Below are 21,845 nucleotides of genomic sequence, written 5' to 3'. Positions count from 1 at the left end.
TCCCTAATAACTATTTTCAACATCAAGACTGTCTCTAAAATTTACATTGACTGCTAATTTAATGTTACATATTTATAAATCCCCAAAAAATCTACATATATGCTGAAAGTATTTTTTGAGAAACGTTTACAATTTATGGTTTACAAATGTTCAATCTAAATTATTTGAAGAATATTCACAGTCGAAGGTTTAACTTTGCTTAATGTGTCCAAACTGGCAACAGACCATAGTAGTGTAAGTAAATGGTACACTTTTATTATATGTACTCACAGACAAACCTTTTGGTCCAGCTTTCATGTATTTTTAATTTTTTCATGGAAAACTTGCATTTCTATATCAAGGAAATTTTATAGCAACAGCTTGAAAAAGTATCTCACTATTCCTACGGAAAGAGAAATGGTACGTAGTCTGTACTAAACTAATTAAAGTCAAATATAACACTCCTCGCCTGTACGTGCATGCGTGAACTTATCCAAAACTCCGAACGCACATGTAGCGCTGAGCAGACGATCGAAGAGGAAGTTAACTACAGTTTGCTCCGAGAGATCCTCTATGTTGCTAAATTTAATTTCATTAAAGTAGCACGTATCATCCAACAAATACTACAAAATTAAGCTCCCCTAGACCTTCCTGCTGCCACCCTTCAACATGCCGAAGATGCACTCATCGTTGCTAGGGCTACTACTCATGTTGTTGCCTGAATTAAAGTCGGCAAAAATGAACATTTTAGTCCGCGAACTCAGAAAACGCACACTTAAACTCCTAAATTGGGACTACTGTGTCACTTTAGTCCAAAAATGGTTCGACGAGGCTTAAACACGCGACGTGGCCGCCACTGGTCTGGTCATAAATTTATCACAAAGCAACGATGTTCATTCCCTTAAACGTAGACCCGGACCTTGCTAATGAAATGGCCTCCTGTATAAACTATGAAATATCTTCTTTTCCCCAAACCTACCTTAGCATACCTTTGTCGCCTAACAAGCTACACAACTATGCGTTCTCCCTCTTATAGATAAATGCTGGGCTTATCTCTCTGGAGGGGAGGAGGGGAGGGGAGGGGCGCCCGGGGCAACCTCCCCACCCCCCCCCCCCCCCACCAACACACACACAACCCTAGTCTCCTTTGTCCTAGATAGCCTTCTTCCCACCTATTGCATGTCGGCTGCCGACCTCAACCAGCTCACCACATAACGTTTTGACAAAAAAAAAGGCCTGCATTTTTTTTGACAGAAGATGACGCCTGCCATGTTTCTTAGTGTTTGATGGCATGGGACACAATTTGAAAAGGAAATTAAATGTGGCTGTTTAGGATGCCATTCTAACGATATATGGTTGTTGTTGTTTTTTGTAAAAGGTAGAATATATATTAGAAGTAGAAGGTTACAAACCTCCAGCAGTAAATGGAGCAACAACTTGCAACATACAGATGCATAAACCAGTGTAAACAAGAGGCTAAAGCTACCGCTAAGAGTTGCAAGCCATCTGCTTGTCCGGGGGAGACATCTGGGGTAAAGGTGACCGAACCTTCAAGGGCCTCCGAATTGGTGCTAGTCAGTTGATGCCCCGCCGGTAGCTTGACGGACGGTCCTTCTGACTTGTGCACATGAGGTAGAAGGTTGAGCTGTAGATTTCGAAGACGCTTCACCGAACTCAACCTGAATATGCCAAGTTTGCCACATCTGGGGCTCGGCGACGAGGGCTTTCCCATCTGCCCTTGGCGTGCAGCCCGAGCAACCTCAGCGCAACCCAAGCGCAGCCAATAGCTGTAAAGCCAAAAGAACAAGATATGTGTATGGAAATTCTGTAGAGGAAGTAGTCGCCCAAAGATCTGAATAGCAGCACTGGGGAGATGTAATCGAGAGCCAAATCGAAGGGGAAAAAGTGTCTCAATTGTCAATTCACATAGGCCACCACGACGGCTTGCTGGAGAGTGAAAATGAGAGATTGATCCCCACGGTTCAGGCACCCAGAAGGACCTCCAGGACGGAGAAGGTCGATGCAACTCACGCTGCCTTCTCTCGGCTCACCACCGTGGCAGCTCGTGGAAAAGGCAGGGAGAAGAGTCAGACCACCAAGAGGAAAGAAGGGAGAAAAGAAAACACCAGATCCGGCCACGAGGAGAACACAGAGGACCAGGGACGGAAAACCACCGCCGGCCGCCAGATTTGGGCACTCCAGGCAGCCATCGACCAAGCGGCAGGACGCCAACAGCAAGAGCCCCTAAGGCTGATCAGCTACCACAACAAAGCTACCTAGACTACTGCTACGAGGACCGGAGGGGCCCCTCCCCCTGGCCTCTCTGGCCGGCAAGGCCGCCGGAGCTGGGAGGGAGAGGGGCCGACGAGACGCTTCTGGAGAAACGCGAGAGAAGAGCGGGGGGTGGTTGGAGAGTGAATGTGTACTATATATGGTTGTAATATAACGAATAAATGCTCACATGTTTTGTTTTTATGAAAATTTTTAGGATATCTATCTTTTTACTGGTTACATATTATAACGATACATAATACTCGAAGATGACATTGTAAATGCAAAGATATCAATGCCATGAGGATTTTGTGCCAATTAGGGTGATATCACGATGTATTCAATTAAATATAATAATAGATGAAAACTTCCTAATCTCTAATAATAAATGAATGGCACCCGGCCTTGCTTTGCAGTTGCTGTAAGATGAAACTACGACTACCATGCATTGGTTTTCAAAAGAAACGTGTAGTACAACTGGAGTAGTACTGGTGGTAGGCGCCTGGTTGTACTATTTAGATCGATACCTCCAAAACCAGTTGTGGGCTACCGGACGAAAATACAGTGAGCACAGCATATTTAGAAGTAATTCAAGGACCTTTCTTTTGACAGGGAAGAATTTAAGAGGCTTGACTGTAAATATCGAAAATGATTTGTTTTTTAGGACACGTGTGCGGCAACGCAGGGTCAAATGCTATCTGGAGCCATCAATGCATCATATATAGAAGTGCTGCATGCCAAGATGTGCTGTATATTTACTCGGGGACATTTATTCTTGGAGATAGAATTGCCTGGACGGGCTATACGCGTATACTCCTGAGTCTTGACTAATGAATTTTCCAGACAAACCCTTCTGCTTCACTAAATTAAAGTTAATGTGTGCACGTTTAAAGCCAATCAGGACATATTAGATGGGTTACCACTTCTATTCTTATATTTCAAATACTTCAAAGGATAAAATAGTTAGTTTCGAATGGCATATTTTTCAACTACCATACTTTACGAGGATTAAACTGCGAAAAAATGGATATGCCATTTACCCCATCTTTATTGTAGGATTCATCACTGTATAAATACCCCTATTTGGGATCTCACTAGGTACGCCTATTGTGACCAAATCTTCTTGTATTTTCATCAGCCTCTGCAAATGTACGTATTCCAGTTCTAGATCTTGTACCATAATATTTCTTTGCGATATGATTTTTCTTCTCATCGTTAGAATTCTGTTTCTCTATCTGAATTATACCATTCTAGCACATATTTTTGTTTAGAATTTGACCCTAAATTGTTTATCAACCAGAGAAGATTCCGGGATCCATCTCCGATGGACTCCTCTGTTGTAATCGACGCGAACCCAGGTTTATCACCATCAAGGTTTGTGAAGGTTTTCATGCATGGGAAAGCCTTTGGAAGGAAGATAAATTTGGCTCTTCACAACAGTTATGACTCGCTGTCTTTGACCCTGAAAAGACTGGGCAGCAACTATTCTCGTAAGTTCTTTTTCTTTTCTTTCTTTTTCTTTTCTCCGAATGTTTTGAGGGGGTAGCGCGCATGCCTCCTAATCATGGATCGACCGAGGAGACATCCATGAGACTCGCTAAATTACTAGATCTGTTAATAGATTTTCCACATGGATCTTTAATTTTATAATTGCATCCAGCACTTCCATGACTAGATCTGTTAATATAGCGCTATTTCATCTCATTTTTATGCTTTTTTAATTCACCAAGATCTTTTTGCTTATGTACTCCATGACTATATATGGAGTACTAATCTTTCGTTACTTTTCTTTGAGTGATACAAATTATTCCCCACCGTAAGATCTTCGTTTGCTTCGTTTGCTTGTATATGCTAGCTAGCGGAGGAGTGCTAAAGCAACGTACGCAATTTCGCCAGCCAGATTTGATGTCTTTCTATCATTATTAAGAATTGGCGTTTATACAAAGGACCGTTTTAACCGTGTGGAATTTTTAGTATTTCATAGTCCGACGGTCAGACCTGCACAGTTGTCCTCTATAAAAAAAAGGCCAGTACAGTTGTAGGTGGGCCACCTAATGAATGAGTTGAGTTGGATTTTTATCCTTGAACGAGGGAATACTTATTACTGACGGTTAACGTATGCTACTACTAGGTAGCAAGTTGTGTATCACTCGCTCGTGAATCTCAGCTGTACCTGACCTTTTGAAACCTTCTCGATTCCAGTTTATAGATTAGCTAAGATTAAGCTATATAACCTCTATTAGACACTAGATATCAGTTGACACTGGTAACAGCTATGTGTAAGTAGATTAGTTAAGATTAAGCTATCAGTATCAGGTGAAAACCCTCATTTGATGCAAACCGTGCAAACTCCATAAAAATCACATTTAGAAGTTTCAAAAAAATTCTAAAAAATACCACATGTTGAGACTGTGATGTTCTACAGACCTGCAAAATTTTCAAGTTCAAAATTAAAAGTATTTGGGAGAAATTAAAAAGAAAAATTTACAATGAATAATGTCAAACATTGAAAAACCACTATTCATGCATAATTTGTGTTTTTCGCTGCTACCAAACGAAATTGAGTTTGGACTTGAAATTTTACACATATATAAACCATCACTTTTCTAACATATGTGATTTTTTTGAGATTTTTGTGAACTATTTTCGATGAAGTTTTCACGGTTTGTACCGTAGAGGTGGTTTTCACCGGATACTTCGCCCAGTATCTATTTGTTAACACTATATATATCTTTGCATGAATTTGTTAGTTTCGCAAGAAGAACTGAATAACTTGGCAATGAATGAAGAAGACGGTGCAGCAGATGACAACGACTTCGTGCTTTGGTATGAGAATGTGGATGGTGATCGTTTATTCCTCGGTGCAGTCCCATGGGAGTGAGTTCTTAATTGGGTCTTAGTCTTCTTTAGAATTTACTATCTTTTATTAAAATGATGGTTTACAAATTTAACCGTTACAGGCTTTTCACCATTTCGGTCAAGAAGATCTACATTGCTCCCCCAGAAAATCAAGATGGTGCGTGCAAGACAATAGTTTATTGGTTCTAGAAGACTAGCTACTATATATCTTCTTCTTTTGCACTTCTTGAGGTTGTATATATAATTATAACACCAGTTGTTTATCGGCTGCATATATGCAGATAATGGGGATTATCTAGAGGAAGGAGCAGGAGATAATGGTGATGGCAATGGCGGCGCTGCTGTTGGAGATGAAGTTGCTATTGGTGAAGATGAAGAAGCCCCTGCTGCTGCTGCTGATGCTGCTGCTGCTGGAGCGGCCGAGGAAGTTGGAGATGGAGTTGCTATTGCTGAAGATGAAGAAGTCCTTGATGCTGCTGGGGAAGCTGAGGAAGCTGGAGATGGAGCTGCTATTGGTGAGGTTGAAGATGCAGGATCTGTTGCCGGGGATATTGGAGATGGCAGCGTTGAGGATGCAGATATGCCAGAAATATGAAGAGAAGCGATGTGCATGCATGACGGCACGAGCTTACCCGCTTGCAGGCAGGCATGCATGCATGGTTGCAAATAAATTCCATGCTTGCTTTTCGAGCCTTTGAGAGTTGCTTAATTATGTATCTCATGAACCGGATTTTTATCTAGTTTCTAATGCTATGCTATTGCTACTCAGTTTGTTTACCCTTTCAAGATGCATGTCTAGCTAGCCTTTGAGCTTAATTATCTTGTGTCGACCAGACTCCAAATCAAATCCGTTTGATTAGGCTTAGTTCCAAAGTTATTTGTCTACCCTTCAAGATGCATATATATGGCTCTCCACTTCTAGCTAGGACATGCTCTTCTTCTTTGTCGACGGCAAGAAATCCTTGCCATAGTAACAGTTTGCTATACTTAGCTTCTGAGCAGCTAGGGATTCAGGGCAGCCAGCGAGCAGTCTCCAACCTTGATTGCACAACACACATAGCTAGGATGAACTGCATGCCGATCGATGTCACGAAATCCCATCCATGACATCTTCGATCTTCGGTACGGCAATGTCTTTCTGCTTGCACAATATATTTTCCAATTATCACCAGTTTAAAGCAGGGAGAAGAAACACTTCCATTCAGATAATCAATGATCACATCATACGTCTTGCTCAACAATATCCCGATATACTCACTCTTTGTCCCTAACCGCAGCAGGCCCTACTCCGTATTCTGGTCCGAGAAGCAAATTGTTAGCTTCAGTTTAAATTGACTTATACTATCAAACTTGTGTTTTATTTATAGACATATTGGGTACAATGGAACAACGATTTGGTCAGCTGGCTTAAGGATCAATGGAACAACGATGCTTCCTCCTCAAAAGAAGAAAACTGAAATTATATGGTTTTAGGTCAGAACGGGCGAATAAAGATTGGGATTCTTATTATGATATCCCATTGAGAGGCTTTTTGATTAGATTTTTTCAGTACTCATTGCATGGAGTTGGTGTGTGTAGAGTCCGAAATTGACTCAATGTACTATCTCAAAAGAGGGGGTTGTAGAGTCCGAAATTGACTCGAAGACCCTATGAGTCCGAATTACATGTTGATAGATAGTTCCACCGGGCATTAATTGGAGGCTACCTTATGAGTCGCTTGTGGAAAGAGATTGGACCAAGTTAAGTCAGAGATAATATTACAATTTACCAAATGAGGGCTTAGGGCCGGGATTGGTTTCGAAATACTTTGGCGTTTCTAGAGTCCCAGATTCTCCATAGGATGACAACCAGGAGAGAGTGTCATATTGAGACGCTTTGATGAGCCAGAAGTTGGATGACCCATATAGGTTTTGAATGTCATCATGGTTGGTCACATTGATGTGAAGGTCTCGCCAGACTCCCCTTGATTCCACACACAAGAAAAAGAGGTGTTTAACATTCCTAGTTATGTCGGCACAGCGTGGACATGATGCAAGATCAGTTGCTCTTGTTTGGCTGTGTGTATTTCGACATAGAGGTTGGGAGTGTGATACTCTATGGTTCTTTTGATCAACATAACTTGTGAGATCACCAAAAGCTTCCATTTTTGAAAAAAAAAATTAGTTGCTCTTGTGTTCAAGAGATCAAGACTTATAGGAGCCAAGCGAAAATCTGGACCTTTATTGGGGACGCATTGCTCAAAAGCCGGTTGCTGCTGCAATGGGGGGGGGGGGGGGGGGGAATGGCGGAAATAATTAACAGTGCCCCACTCATACATCTAGCATTTGCACCTATATATGGAGCGTAGTAGATCAAACAAAGATAACAGTTTTGGAGTAGCAACATTGGTCAATCAATTACGCAGGCTCTAGTTTCCAGCCCCTTCTTCTGCCATCTGATGGACAAAGGCTTGATGCTTGGTGGTGGTGGTACATGCAGTAGCTATGTAACTACTACTTTTGTTTGAGATAGCTAGCCATGTCACTACTATTTTCTTGAAACACGGCAAAAGCTGTGCCTCATCAGATTACTTAATGAACTTTTAGTTAATTGGCAAAAAGTCAAGCAAAAACCATTGACAACAATCGATAAACCGTCCTGAAACATGAGTGCTACCACATTATTGGTCGACCTGTATACCCACATGAACTTCACGTGGACCATCAAGAGGAAGACTGTCATTAATCTTGCCCGCAAGTCGTCTTCATCACACGTCACTCCTCGAGTTGGAGACTCTGGCTACCTTATTAGTCGTGCAAGGAGGGAGGCTCCCTACCTGAATATAATATCTCAAAAGAGGAGCTCGTACAGTCCGAAATTGATTCGGAGACCCTACAATTCCAAGTTACATGTCGATAGATAGTTCTGAATTAATTGGATGCTAACTTATGAGTAACTTGTGGGAAGAGATTGGTCCATTAAGTCGGAGATAATATTAAAATTTACCAAATGAGGGCTTAGGACCAGTATTGGTTTTAGAATACCATGGCTTTCTAGAATCTCTCAGACTCTGCCTCCATGGTTGACAACAATCGACGAAGCCTTCGCCGCAACAATCACACGAAACTCGAGCAGACTTGTGCCAAAGCCCGAAAGCCGGCCAACACGTGGAGGACAAGGCATCTTTGAATCTAGTGACAACCTTCATAGAATAAAAGAACGGACTTTGTGCTAGAGATCACCGCACAATGACATCACTGTTCCCGAAACACAATCACAATATCTCATGCATGTCGCAAGAGACACACAACACACACTTAAAAGAGAGGACCTTCGGACGGAACCAGGGGCCACCAAACCCCTATTAGCAGCCGCGGGAGCACGATGCGCCGTCCCTCCCACACGTTGGATCCTGCCACGGCCAACACCAAGATTGAGGCCCAATACTCCAACAAGCCCAGATCTGGGACCAAGGGGCCGCTGCCCTGGCAACACAGCGCAGCCCAGACCGAGCCGGGCTGGCCTCTTAGCTAGGAAACTAGGAAAGGCCCCCTCAAGAAAAAAAGGAAACTAGTAAAGGCAGGTTATGTTTTTTCTATACCTATCTAAAAAATACGAACCGTTCCCTTCACACGCGTTTTCGTCGCCTGTCAAACTCCCAACGACCCAACCTGAGCGCTTTGTCAAACACCCAGCACCCTGAGGCCAGCCCGACACTGCTTTTTTCTGCCCGAGACCCCGACCTCGCTCAGCCTCCTCCGCCGCCTACTAGAGCGTGTTTGGAAAAATATAACTCTCATACCAATATAATGTTAGTAAGATAATTGTGGGATACACAGGACCTACACAGGACCTATACGAGTCCTCACAATCTATAATTTTGCAAAAATGAGTTACTGATAGTATTTGAAAATCATTACTCTATATATACCATTTTGTTATTGCTAAGAAAAATCTGAGTTACATTGCATGTGTGGTCTCAAATTTTACTCTGACTACTAATTTAACATCATGTACGAGCTAATGGTCGGCTAGCGAAACAAACACGTTTTTACGTAATATTGCTATAAAGTACCGAAGAAAACAAATAGTTAGCTCAAATGATTTAAACTTTAATCCGAGTATCGATAAAGCAATCAAGTAAAAACTTTATGATTACTATCACGGACATTCAACCTACTAACATAATCAACTATCACGATTAGCCATGCAAACAACCAATCCATCAATTTCACATTTGAATTTGAATTTTGTTACAAATGTGATGTACGTGACATATGATCAAATATCAGGTAAAGGCCAGCGGTCAATAGGTGATCTGAACTTCAATTACCTATAGTAAGTTATATAACATACAAAAATCAATCAGTCTAATGCAAAAGTTGATCAACCATACGACACGCGGTCTAATATTTAGTTCCATATATATTTTAATATAAAGTCTGTTCATGGCCTCTCAAATCTCAATCAAGAACACCTAGCTGCTCTGGAGAGGGAGAGAAAGAGAGAATGAGAACGAGTGAGAGAGAGAGAGAAGCGAGAAAGGGAGGGAGAGGAGAGACCTACCAGCGGCGGGCCATGGCGCGGCCACCACGGCCGGATCCGTGGCGCCGAGGCAGAGGATGGTCGGATCCGTGGCGCCGTGGCCGACGACCGCCGAATTCGCAGCGGGGAGAAGACGGTGGCGTGAGGTAGCCTTGGCCGGGAGACGGTGGACTCGTGGTCATGAGGGCTGGTGGCGCAGGCGTTGTGGATGGTGGACTCGTGGAGTCGTGGTCGATCGTGGGGGGTTGGGGAGTGGTTGTGGAGGAATATGCTAGCTAGGGTTTTTAGTTGGGCTGTTGGGCACTTGGGCCAGGATTGTTATTGGGCTGGAGCAAACTTGTGGGGTCTGTAATATGAACCGGGTATACGGAGATCCGGGGCCGTGTACGGCACTACCAGACCCGGGGTCTAACTGGGCTGAAAATTTCCCCTTTACAGACCCGCGAGTCCAACTTTTTACCAGACCCGCATGCTAATCGGGTCTAGACCCGTCGGGTATTCGGGGATCGGGTACCCATTGCCATCCATACCGGTGAGGTAGCGCGTACCCGCTGCGCCCCGGCGTGCAGGCCTTATTGCACCTGCGATGGCATGATGGCGGCCGCGAGCGCTATGCCACCCGAGAGGCCATCTCCCTCCATCCCTGCTATCCCTTACCTCCTTTCTCGACGACGGACCAAGGCCAGCCCTCTCTTCGGCCTTCCATCCTCTTGGGCATAGTCATCACTGCTCACTGCTGGATGCCCAACGGCAACACCTCGCAGCCGATGTTGCGCGGGAACAAGGCGTACCCACATGCTCCCGGATTGGGGCAGTTCACCATCTAGCAGAACCCCATGTCGAGCAGGTTGTGTGCACGGGACCCGGCAATCCTAAAGCTAAATACTCCAAGTGGGTGACTGTTTGTTGCCCCAAAGTGTGATGATTTGCTAGATTGATTACTTGTTTGACGCACACACTGCAGCATTCGTTTGAATTTTGCATGTTACTATGACCTTCTGAACTGCAGTTACCGAATTATTAATTCGGATGTTAATCTGTTTAGGAATGGACCAAACTTTGTGACATGCATCGATGAAACTAAGAGGAAGATAAAGTGTTAAGGTGTGCCTAAAATATTTTTATTTCTTTTGAAACGCACGGGCATCCAACTGATAATAAATCAAACCTTTAGGTATGAAACTTTGATCAATATTTTCATGGATTGACAATAAATCAAATCTTTAGGCATGAAACTTTGATCAATATTTTCATGGATGAGTTTTTCTTTGAAAGAGTTGCTAGCCACATATGCCGCATGGTTTTTCATGGATGAATTTGTTGACAGTAGCAACGCAAGGGCACCAATCAACGTACAAGTGAAAAGTATATTTTTAAACATGTGGATCGGAGTGCAGCGGGACATGGCAGCGCACGGACATTTGAGCTAGTTCTAAGAAAAAAGGAAAAGCAGGTTATGTACCAGCTGACGACGGCCAGGCATGCATATGTTCGTTCAAACTTTTCAGTGGCCGGTCCAAGAACATGTTCTTCTCCTGGTCTCTAAATTCTGATCCCACGTCAACAACGAGACAAACACATCGCAATGCAACCACCACGAGGTCTCGATCGATCAGGCTCGCTCTGTCGATCGTCAGCTGATTTTTCTTTTCTTTTTTCCGAATTGAATGGTTAATTGATCGAATTGAATCAGCTGACCCGGCCTTGTCTTCAGCTGATTCCCTCGCCGAACAAAGTGCAGTCAACTCAGAGACCACGCTGCTCCTAGGATGGTTTTCGTTTCCAAGAAAGATTCCGAACTCGAAATGGAAAATGTGTGGTTGCTTATCTGGAAGTTCATTAAGCAATTGTTAATTGTTTTCAGTAACTGCTTTCTTTTTCTTTCTTTCCAGAAACGCGTCGAGAGAAGGAAATTAATATATCATCACGATCACCACTACCGTACAAAAGCACGAGTAAAGTTTGACCCAGACGATCTAGACCACTCTCACGTCTAAATCTGATATTCTAAATTCAGTCTGGAGTCAGGACACAGACAACACATCATTAGTGGTGTCCAAAGTTGTGCAAGTTATTTGTTTGGCTTGCTTGCCGTGGCCGCTGTTGGCCTACGGATCGTCTTGCTTGGCGCGGCCCTCGATCACCCGGCCAGGTGTCCTCTTTGTGATCAGGATTAGGAGTGTATTTTCTCATCTCCTCCTAGGTTGCTCCGTCGGGCGTTTGATTTGGTGGCAGGTGCTGCTTCTGTGGGGCAAACCTGAGTGGCTACCTGGGAGCGATGCCTCCATCCTCAAGTGGTGGCCTTCGATCCCACTGGTTGGCAAGGAGAGGAAGGACTTTGCGACATTCTCTACCCTCGTCTTCTGGTCGATTTGGAAGCATAGGAATAGCATCGTCTTTGATCACGCCAAGGTCGATGTTGTTCAGCTCCTTCGCTCCATTGGCATCGAGGCTGAAGTTTGGACTATGGCTGGGTTGTTTAGAGGTTGTTCGTTTGCTGCATTACCACGGATAGTCATGTTGTAATCGCCCAATGGGCTTTTACCTGACAGGTGTATTCTAAAAAAAAAGTTGTGTACTATTTCTAAATGATTTGTTACCATTAAAAGCCGTGTTGTATAATGGTAATAAGGTTAATTCTTAGCGCACTATTAGTTGATTCTTGCGTACGCTTCACTCTTTTTTTTTGAGGGGCAAAGACAATAGGCTAAAAGCCTATTGCCATGTATTATATCAATAAAAAAAGAGTATATGTACATGAAAAAAAGATAAAAATCATCGAAAGGATGCTATCCAGGCTTCAAAGCCTCTGAGCCTTTTTCTTTTAGCTCTGTGCCAGACAAGATTGATCTCTTCGCTGAAGATTTTCCTGCAGCGGTATGAGCTAGGCTGAACATTATTGAAAATATAGTTATTCTGAGTCTTCCAAATACTCCATGCAGCTAGGATTTGAATTTCCATATGGAAAGGCACATTAAGTATATCCTTGAGATGTGAGATGTTACCGTGGATATCATCTTTAACTTGGAACTGTCGGTTCAGATAGTTCCAGCAAGCAGCAGCAAATGGACATGCATAAAAGAGGTGGTCTCTCGTCTCAATATCTTCATTTCCACACATGACACATGTGTAAGCAGGAAGATGAAATTGTCTTTTTTGGAGCATAGCTCTGGTGTTGAGTCTAGCAATCAGAAGCAGCCAAAAGAAAATTTTGTGTTTGAACTGGCAGCAGGATGCCCAAATCCAATGGAAGCTGACAGAGATGTCAATGTGCTCAATTTTTGCCTCATAGGCCTTGGCAGGTATGAAAGATTTCTTACTCCAGATGTAAGTCCATTCATCATTTTCTGCTGAAGATGGCCAGCTCTGAATGGAGTCATGGAGCTGAATAGGCTGCTCATAGGCAGTAGTACGGAGGTAGATGGAAGTGGCATGTGAAATCATCAGTTCTGATCATATCATAAGCAGTGATGTTTGGATTTGCAGCAAAAGAGAAGAGATTGCTGTTGTAAACAGGGATTGTTCCAATTGTCCCTCTAGAAGAGAATGGATTTGCCACTATGTAGGTTGCAGACAGCCAATTTTTTGTAAGTGTCCAGAAGCTTGATAACATATTTCCACCAGAAGGATGCATTTGTGGCTTGTTGTGGTGGCAGACCATCTTGTTAGTAAAGTTCCCAGATAAGATAAACCCATGGTGTGTGATGCTTATTGAAGAATTTATGCAGATTCTTCATCAGAAGAGCATTATTCTGGAGGCTAAAATTGTGAACACCAAGACCAACTTCAGCTTTCGGTCGACAGACAATTTCCCATGCAGCTAGTGGTGGATTCTTCCTAGTCAGATCATGACCTCTCCAAAGGCAGTGTCTTCTAAGTTTATCAATTTGCTCAATGACACCCTTTGGGACAAGGAAGGTGCTCATATCGTAGGAAGGGAGCGCAGAAAGAACCGAGTTACCAACTGGAGCTTACCACCATATGTCAGCATGCTAGAAAAGCATGTGAGTCTGAATTCAATACCCGGCAGGCGGAGTTGCCGTTTTCATTGAAGGAAGGAGTTCATACAGGCGCTCGAGGAGAGCAAAAGCACAAAGAAAGGAAAAAGAAAACTAAAGCTAAAAGGCTAGCTGGCTAACTAGAAACGCTTAATCTCACGGCATCTGATAACTTCCGAAGGCCAGAGTCCACAATCCCATTGCCTCCTGGATGTAGTGGATAAGCTGGTTGGGGGCGAGCTCACTCTCCTGGAAGATTCAACGGTTGCGCTCAAGCCAGAGCTCCTAGAGCGTTGCCAAGGCGATCATTCAGGCTCTCTTCTGATCAGCCGTCGGGTAGCAGGAAAGGCCTTTGAACCACTCGAAAGGGGAGCAACGATTCAACTAGTTCACACGACAAAGACTGGGTAGCTAGAACCTTGCACCGATCGTGTCCCAAACCAAGGTTGTCCAAAGGCATTCATAGCATAGATGGGCGCACGTCTCTAGGTTGCGCCTGCACAGCTGGCAAAAATATTAGTTGGGCCAGCCATGCCGCAGGGGCACGTCTGCCGCGAGGATCCAAGTCCTTTGCAAGAAGCCAAAGGAAGAATTTTCTCTTGATGCATTTCATGTTAAGAACATCAAGGCTTTTATAAATTATGATGTCCACAATAAAACCGTAAGCTATATTGTTGTGGTTCTCGACAACAATTAGAGTAAGGGGTGCCAAAACTCGATGGCACAAGAGGCTAAAAGGGCGTGTACGCCGGCCTTATAGCGAAGGTCGCCGTACACTTGGACAAGTTGACACGTCGATATTTTTTGAATACGTTCGGTCGACCCTGCGGGTACGACCTAGTCCTATGTTAGGAGAGGCTTCGAGGAAATCGTTAGCCAAAGTGTTCCGGGTCGATCGAGGCTCCCCGAATCACTTAGCGAGAGGTCTAAAGGGGCCGCCTCGTACTTGGGCTGAGTGAGGCTTCCCAAGTAGCGAGGTCGAGATACTCTTAGGACTCTAACCCGATTCCCTCTCCTTCGGGCTCGGGCCGAACGAGGCTTACCGAGATCCCGAAACTAGAGCTCATCTCAAAGAGGCTCTCTAGCCCTCTCACCTTGAGTTTATTCAAGTGAGAGTGAATGGTACATGCCCCCATGGGGGGGGGGGGTATTTAGAGCCTAGGGGTCCATGACAAAAGACCATGGCTACCCTTGAGGGAGAGAGAAAAGTGGAGGCAAAATGTTAAAAGTAGTTTCTTGGTCCATAACTTTTGTGTGCACCAAGTGGGAAAAGTGAGGGTTGGTCCATGGTCCACCATGGACCAAGGGTCTCCTCCTCACACCTTTCTTGCCCCCTACTCAACCTCAATTCTCCCTTTGACCATGGCATGAGAGGCTTGACTTGTTGACTTGTCTTCCTTTACCATGTAGGATTGACCACGCCACGTTGGTGCCTTGACTCGTGCTGAGAAATGTTGACTTAGTCATCGCCACGTAGGATTTACGGCCCGGCCCATATAAGGATTTTATTTTACTACAAAAGTAGCCCCTTTGAGCTGGAGGCATTGTGAATGCCTTTGGGTCAGCTGAGCCGGCCACGTGCGCGCGGGCGCATACTGGGCCCGTGCCGGGGCCGTCTTCAGGTGAGCAGGCTTCCTTCCCTTTCTTCTTTCCTTCTTTTTTTTTACCTAGGCTGATTTTGGGCCGCTTTTGGCCCGCGGCCTAGACGGGCCCGGTACCGGTTCGCTGGACGTTATGGAGATCCGACGGCAGAAGGGGGCACCCAGCCCTAGATCCGACGGACAGGAGATTGTCTTCCTCCTCAGTACGGGGGAGGAGGGACCGTTGCTTCTTTTTTCTTTCGCAGGTGGCGGTCGTCACCGTTGGTGACGCCGGTGCGGTCGGGATGCCGGGCCCGCGAGGGAGGCAGCCTCCTATGGCCAGGCCAGCCCCCTTTTGGGGAAAGGGGATGCTCCCCTTGCCCATTCTTCCTCCTATCTTGTCTTGTTGCACTGTGACCAAGGACGGCGGGGTGTCGACCTCGGGTTGGCCGGCCCGAAAGCCAAGGACGCCCTTGAGGCCTACAAAATGGAACCAGGGGTTCATGGGGGAGCTCCACACCGGTCTTTATTGATCTTTCCGGCGCCGAAGCCTCGTTGGCGGCGCCCGAAATTTCTTCGGGACTTGGTATTCTAGGGTGCCTTGTAGGGGCGTTAGCTTCTTCTTGGTCGCAACGGAAGTGGTCTTGGCAGCCAAGGAGACACCGCGGAGGCTCGTCGTCGTTGAGGCTTCGTGAGGACGAGGTGCACACGCGAGGCCGCTCGGAGCGAGGTGTAGGTCGTGCCTTCAAGTCTTCCCGGGAGACCGCCGCCGGCGGCCAAGCCTTCCCTGCTCATGTGAAGGTGAGAGGGGTGACATCACGTCGGTCGTGGCGCATTTGGGCTTTGGTAGGCCCTTCGGGAATTTCGTCGAGCGCCTTTGGTGCAAGTCGTGACCGTCTTCGAGTGACGGAGCTTCGGGGATGCCTGGCGCGACGGGCACGGTCAGGACGTGGGCAGGACGCGCCGGCGCTTCGTCACGGGTCGAGTCTGCCTGCCGTGCGTGCTCTTGACGCGGGCGACGCGCACAGGGGCGAGCTTGGAGTTGGCCGGCGCGCGCGGGGCGGCCATACGCGCACTCGGCGCGGGCACAGCACATGGGAGCGCGCGCTGAGTGGCATGGGTGCGTGTAGTACGGTGCGTGGGCGCGAGCATCGTGCGGCTAGAGTGCACGTGCACGGTGCTCAGGAGCGTGCGCGGAGCGGCGCGGGCACGCACGGGCGTGCGAGTGTCGCGCGGCAAGGCGAGTACGCGCGCGGCGTGACACGCGGGTGCGCGAGCGGCATGTGGCATTACGCCGAACACCTGGAGGGCGTGGAGATAGTTCGCCCACCCTGTGCTTTCCCTTTTCCTTTTCCTTTTCCTTCTTTCCAGCAGCGGCTTGCGGACGGGCCGAGGAGCGGGTGGGCTGGAGGCCCGTGGAGCCTGAGCTCCCCCTCTCCTTTTTTATTTCTTGCGCGCGGGCAGGCCGAGGCCTTCGGCCCGAGAGGCTTGGCCTCTCTTTTTTAATCCACGCGGGCCGAGCGGCCCAAGGAGCTTGGCTCCCCTTTTTTTTTTGCTTGCTAGTCTCTTTGAGATTTTCCTGCATTCCTACTAACCGTTGTTGAATTTTTGTTCGTGTAGGCGAGATGGCGGGACCCGATGCCGAGCCGGCGACCAAGAGGGGGCCTTCCAAGGGTTCCGCGGCGGAGCGTGCAGCGAACCGACCGTCGAGGAAGAAGAAGGTCGCCTTCCGCCCGCGTGGGGATCCTCCGGTGGTCCCGATGGCTCCGATGGAGGGCGGTTGGGCTCACGACTACCTTCTCCCGTCTTCGATGAGTCCCGAGGACCTTGTTCAGCTGGAGGAGGCGGGATACTTCCCCAAGGGCGACGGTATCTTGCCCGTTGGTGAGGAGTTCAGGCTCGACCACAAGCGGCGCCCAGGGTGCATTGTGGTGTTTTCGACTTGGTTCCACGCCGGCCTGTGTGTGCCTGTCCACCCCTTCCTGCTGGAGTTCCTGGAGATGTACGGCATCGAGTTGGCTCAGCTTCACCCTTCATCGATCGTGAGGTTGAACGTGTTTCGCTTGATGTGCGAGACGGCGCTTCACGAGGAGCCTTCGATGAGGTTGCTGCTATTCTATTTCACTGTGGAGGTGAGAGAGTCGCTCACTCCTGACGGCTTTACCCTGAGCGCCTTTGGTTCGGTGAACCTGAGGCTTCGTTCCGGCTTTGGAGATGACTTTCTGCTCATGCCGGGAAGGAGCACGGTGAAGTTGTTTGACAAGTGGGAGTCCCAGTGGTTTTTTCTTCGGGCTTCGAGGACACGTCTTCGACACACGGGTGATCTTCGTCGACACTCGGGGGCTGGAGGCCTCAAGGAGGCGCCTCACCCTGGCGAGCCTCGGTCGACCGACCTTTGGAAGGTGACCAAGATCAAGGAGGTGTCCGCCAAGAGGAGCTTTCGCGACCTTATGGAGGAGATGGTGATGGCGGGGCGCTTCATGATGAGGAGCCGTCCGAGGTCCGAGCTTGAGATTCCTCGGGCTTTCCATCCTCCGTAGTTCATCACCGCGCGTGAGTACCGCTCCCTTTTTCCCTTCGGGCTTTGATTGTTTTTCCCTTGCGATGGTACTTAACAACTTTGGCTTGTCTCTTTCCAGCGACGTTTTTTGAGGAGAGGGCGGCGCTGTGGGCCGCGCAGCTGATAGGTCCGTACGGCGGGCCGGAGCACCGTGGCTACGAGACCAAGATCAGCGGCGGGGGATGTCACAACATCATCGCGAAGTGCTTCGGGAAGATGGTGCCAATGCGACAGGATCCTAAGTTCGGGCGCCTCCTTCGAGTGGGCGATCGCTACTCCCGCTTGGCGACACCGTCGATGTTGGCGGTAGGGTTCAAGTTGCGGGACACTTGCAGGAAGGTGAAGACGGGAACGGCGGTGTTGGGCCTGGCGGTGCATGTTGTGCCGGTGCCCAAGATACCTCGTCCGTCGAGTGGATGCAAGAGGAAGGCTCCCCCAACTCCTTCTCCTTCTTACGACTACGCCCCGGCGGATTCGGTGGATGCCGTCGTGGGTGAGTCGAGGCCCCCTCTAAGAGTGACCTTGGACCTGCACATGAAGGGGAAGATTGGACTTGAGCAAGTGCTTCCTCCTTCGAGCCACGAGGTTGAGGTCTTCACTCGTGAGACAGGGCTTCGGCTACGGAGCGACTTGGTGGTGGAGTTGTCGACCGGAGCCAGCGGTGCGGGCGTCCCGGTGTTCTCCATCGCTCGCGAGCGTCCCGAGGAGGATGCTCCTACCTCAGGTAAGTGCCTTTCTCTTTGGTTGTGTCACTCTCCTTTGAAGATTCTGACATGATTTCCTTGGTTTGCTTTCAGATGCGATTGTCGTGGTTCCCGAGGTTCCCGAGGGCGAGCCCCCGACTCAAGCGAGGGACGAAGAGCTTCCAACGACCCAGGATGGGGTGAGAGACCCTCTCGTGGCACTGGAGCTCGTGAGCGTCCGTGACATGTTTCCCTCGGTCCTTCGGTTTTGCTTTTGGGCTAACTCCATTTTCTTTTTAGGTGAGGGGTTTGGTCGAGGCCGTGGGTGCCCTTCCTGCCCTCAAGACTCAGGTGGGGGCGCTTTTCGCCGCTTTGGACGTGGAGATGTCCAAGTCTACCCTTGCCTTGAGCGAGTTGGCTTCGGAGAGGGTGTGGCGCGAGGCCGTGGAGGCTGAGCTTTCCCGCGTTTTGGCGGAGCTCGCGGCCCTGGAGACCAGGGCTCGGCTCGCTGAGGAGCGTCAGGCGGACGAGATTGCGAAGACTCGTCGATGATTTGCTTGAGGAGCGTTTCCCAGCCGGACCTTCCTCCATGTCGCACGGTGGATGAGGCGAGCAGGGTGCTTACTTCCCAGGTGGAGCTCATCGAGCCTACCGTGAAGAAGTGCCTCCTGAGTACGGGTGCTCGACTTGTTTCATCGGCGGTTGCGGCCATCCTGGACGGGGGTGCCGGGATGAGCGGGCTTGAGGGTGAGATGTCTCATGGGACGAAGAAGTTTTTGGCTGACCAGGGTGCTCCTCTTCGCGCTCGGGCTCGACGCTTCGTGCGTTGCCTTGAGTCCGCTCTTCAGGAGGGTGGCGGTGAGGCGTGAGCCTCATCATCCTCGAAGGTGGTGATGTACCTCAGCTGCTTACTTATGCGATGTTGCATATCTCCACTTGACTTAGCCTCATGCGTAGCATGTTTAGGCTTTTGGTCGTAGAGGTTGTAAGGCAGCTTTTTTGTTGTGTTTCATGCTTTACTATGTAGTCAACATTATTGGAAATTTTAACTTAACTCGGCATATATTTCTCATGTTTCACCATGTAGTCGACATTATCAGAAATGTTAACTTGGCTCAACATGTATTTCTCGGAGTACTATATTTCCTCCTTGTGAAGTACTATATTTCCTCAGTTTATACAGCTCGCGATCGTTCGCTATGATTACACTTTCGTGTTATCAATTGCTGTTGCCGTTGGAATACGACTTGGCTTCGGTGCCTTAGGTCATGGTTACGAGCCATGGATCCTAGTACCCTTGTGAGGGTCGCTATCAATATGCCGGTAGTGATCTGGACATTTCGACCAGCCGTTCGAGAAATTTCATGCGGAATTTTCCCTCTTCGGACTTCAGGAAGTTATGCTTTCCCGCGATTATTATGGAGCCTTAACCCGGTTACTATCATGCAGGCCCGTGCGCGACATCTCGCATAAGGGTAGCATGGTTCTCCGAGGTAAGTAAGCTCATGCATAACTCGCTTATTTACGGTTCCCCTTAAATGTGTTTTAAGGAGCTTCCGGCCCTTGAGGGACTTAGTTCTACTTGGTGGATGGCCTCGAGGCACGCTAGGATCCACCAAGGAACGAGTCGCTTAGTGGCAACCTATGTCCGTGGACATTTTTTAGAGGATGCTCGGGCCAACGGAGGCCTTTCCTCATTCCTCAGTGAGCGGCACAGCGGCAGCGGCTCTTTTACGACAATGAGTCGTGTGAGTGTCTCGTGTCACTCTTAATTTTTTCTCAAGGACATGCTTTATTGATCCTTGCTTTCTTGTCTTAAGGTGCGGCCGGATGGGCACTTACGAGCCTTATGTAGACGCGGCCTCGTTGGTGCTTACAGTCCCTCGAAGTTTCGTAGGGAAAAGGCCGGTTGGACACTGATAGTCTCCTTTTGGGAGCAACAAGGATTGCCTTTGAAGTTCCTCCTTAGGCGTAGAAATGCCGGAGTTTGTCGCCGTTCCAGCCATGGATAAGGTTTTGCCCTTTCATATTCTCGAGGTGGTATGCACCATTTCCCAATACTGCGGCGATGCGGTATGGTCCTTCCCATTTAGAGTCGAGTTTGCGCTGGAGTTTTGGGTCGACGTTCTTTTTCAGCACGAGATCTCCTTGGGAGAAGGCTCGTTCCCGCACCCTTGTGTTGTAGAAGCGTGCGGCGCTCTGCTCGTAAACGGCGTGCCTCGTGAGGGCTTTGTCATGAGCTTCTTCCACAAGATCGATGGTCGTCTTGTGATGCTCTTCATTTTTTATGAAGGCAAGTGGAGTGGCTTCTTGGAGCCTTTCGACCCGAGGTGAGCGAAACTCGACCTTGGCGGTAAGAACCGCTTCGGCGCCATACACCAAAGAGAATGGTGTTCGGCCCGTGGAACGACTTACGGAGGTGCGTATGCCCCAAACCACGCTAACGAGTTCATCTCCCCATGCTCCTCTTGCTTTGCTAACCGTGTGCTCTATTCTTCGGCGAAGTCCTTGGAGGATTAGTCCATTTGCCCTTTCGCATGCGCCGTTGCTCTTGGGGTAGGCTACGGATGCGAAGTGCAGGTTGATCTCAAGGCATTCACAGAATTTGATGAATTCCGCACAGTCAAACTGTTTGCCGTTGTCCACGGTTAGTTCTCGTGGGACGCCATATCGGCATATGATGTTTTCCCAGAAAACATTCTGGACGGCCTGTGACGTGATCTTGCCAAGCGGTGCTGTTTCTATCCATTTGGAGAAGTAATCAATCGTCACCACGAGGTACTTGTAGCCCCCGTTGCATGCGGGGAAAGGCCCGAGAAGGTCCATTCCCCATCGTGCAAATGGCCATGTTATTGGGATATTCTTCAAGGAGGTCACGGGCGCATGGATTGACTTAGCCATTTTTTGGCAAGCTTCGTATTTCCGCAATATGGTGATTGCGTCTTGCACCATCGTAGGCCAATAGAATCCCTGACGTAAGGCTTTTGCCGCTGGCTCTTGGCGCAAGATGGTGGCCGCATATTCCTAAATGGATTTCCACGAGCTCCAGCTCCTCGGTCAGGAGTTATGCACTTAAGCAATATGGCCGCTCCTTTCTTGTATAGGATGCCGTCAAAGAGGACGTACATCTTGGCTTAGAGTCTTGCCGCTTGGGCCTTCCACTTCTTCATCCACCTCGCCTTTAAGGCACTGATAATCGGTGTCATCCAAGAGGGTGGAGTGTCGATGACCATGCTGGTCTTTGAAGCTTCGTCAAGGGCGTCGGCTTCTTACTTTATGGATGGGGCGCGAATTACTTCGAAGAATGCACCGGGTGGCAGCGGTTCTTTGGAACCGGCCGTTCGGGCTAACCTATCGGCCAGGTGATTTTCTCCTCATGGAATGCATCGCG

General features: G+C 47.9%; 1 protein-coding gene across 1 annotated transcript; it reads left to right on the top strand.

Annotated features, from left to right (window-relative positions):
* Window positions 1-3,574: 3,574 nt before the first annotated feature.
* Window positions 3,575-5,704, top strand: LOC112268664 (putative auxin-responsive protein IAA29). The gene is made up of 5 exons (XM_024454588.1): window positions 3,575-3,740; window positions 5,001-5,076; window positions 5,211-5,266; window positions 5,391-5,474; window positions 5,526-5,704. Exons 1-5 carry the CDS (start codon window positions 3,575-3,577, stop codon window positions 5,702-5,704), a joined length of 561 nt encoding a protein of 186 aa, XP_024310356.1.
* Window positions 5,705-21,845: the final 16,141 nt, after the last annotated feature.

This window comes from Brachypodium distachyon, chromosome 4 (assembly GCF_000005505.3).
Source record: "Brachypodium distachyon strain Bd21 chromosome 4, Brachypodium_distachyon_v3.0, whole genome shotgun sequence".
Taxonomy (NCBI): domain Eukaryota; kingdom Viridiplantae; phylum Streptophyta; class Magnoliopsida; order Poales; family Poaceae; genus Brachypodium; species Brachypodium distachyon.
The sequence above is the reverse complement of the archived record's forward strand: the minus strand, read 5'-3'. Positions and strand labels throughout refer to the sequence as shown.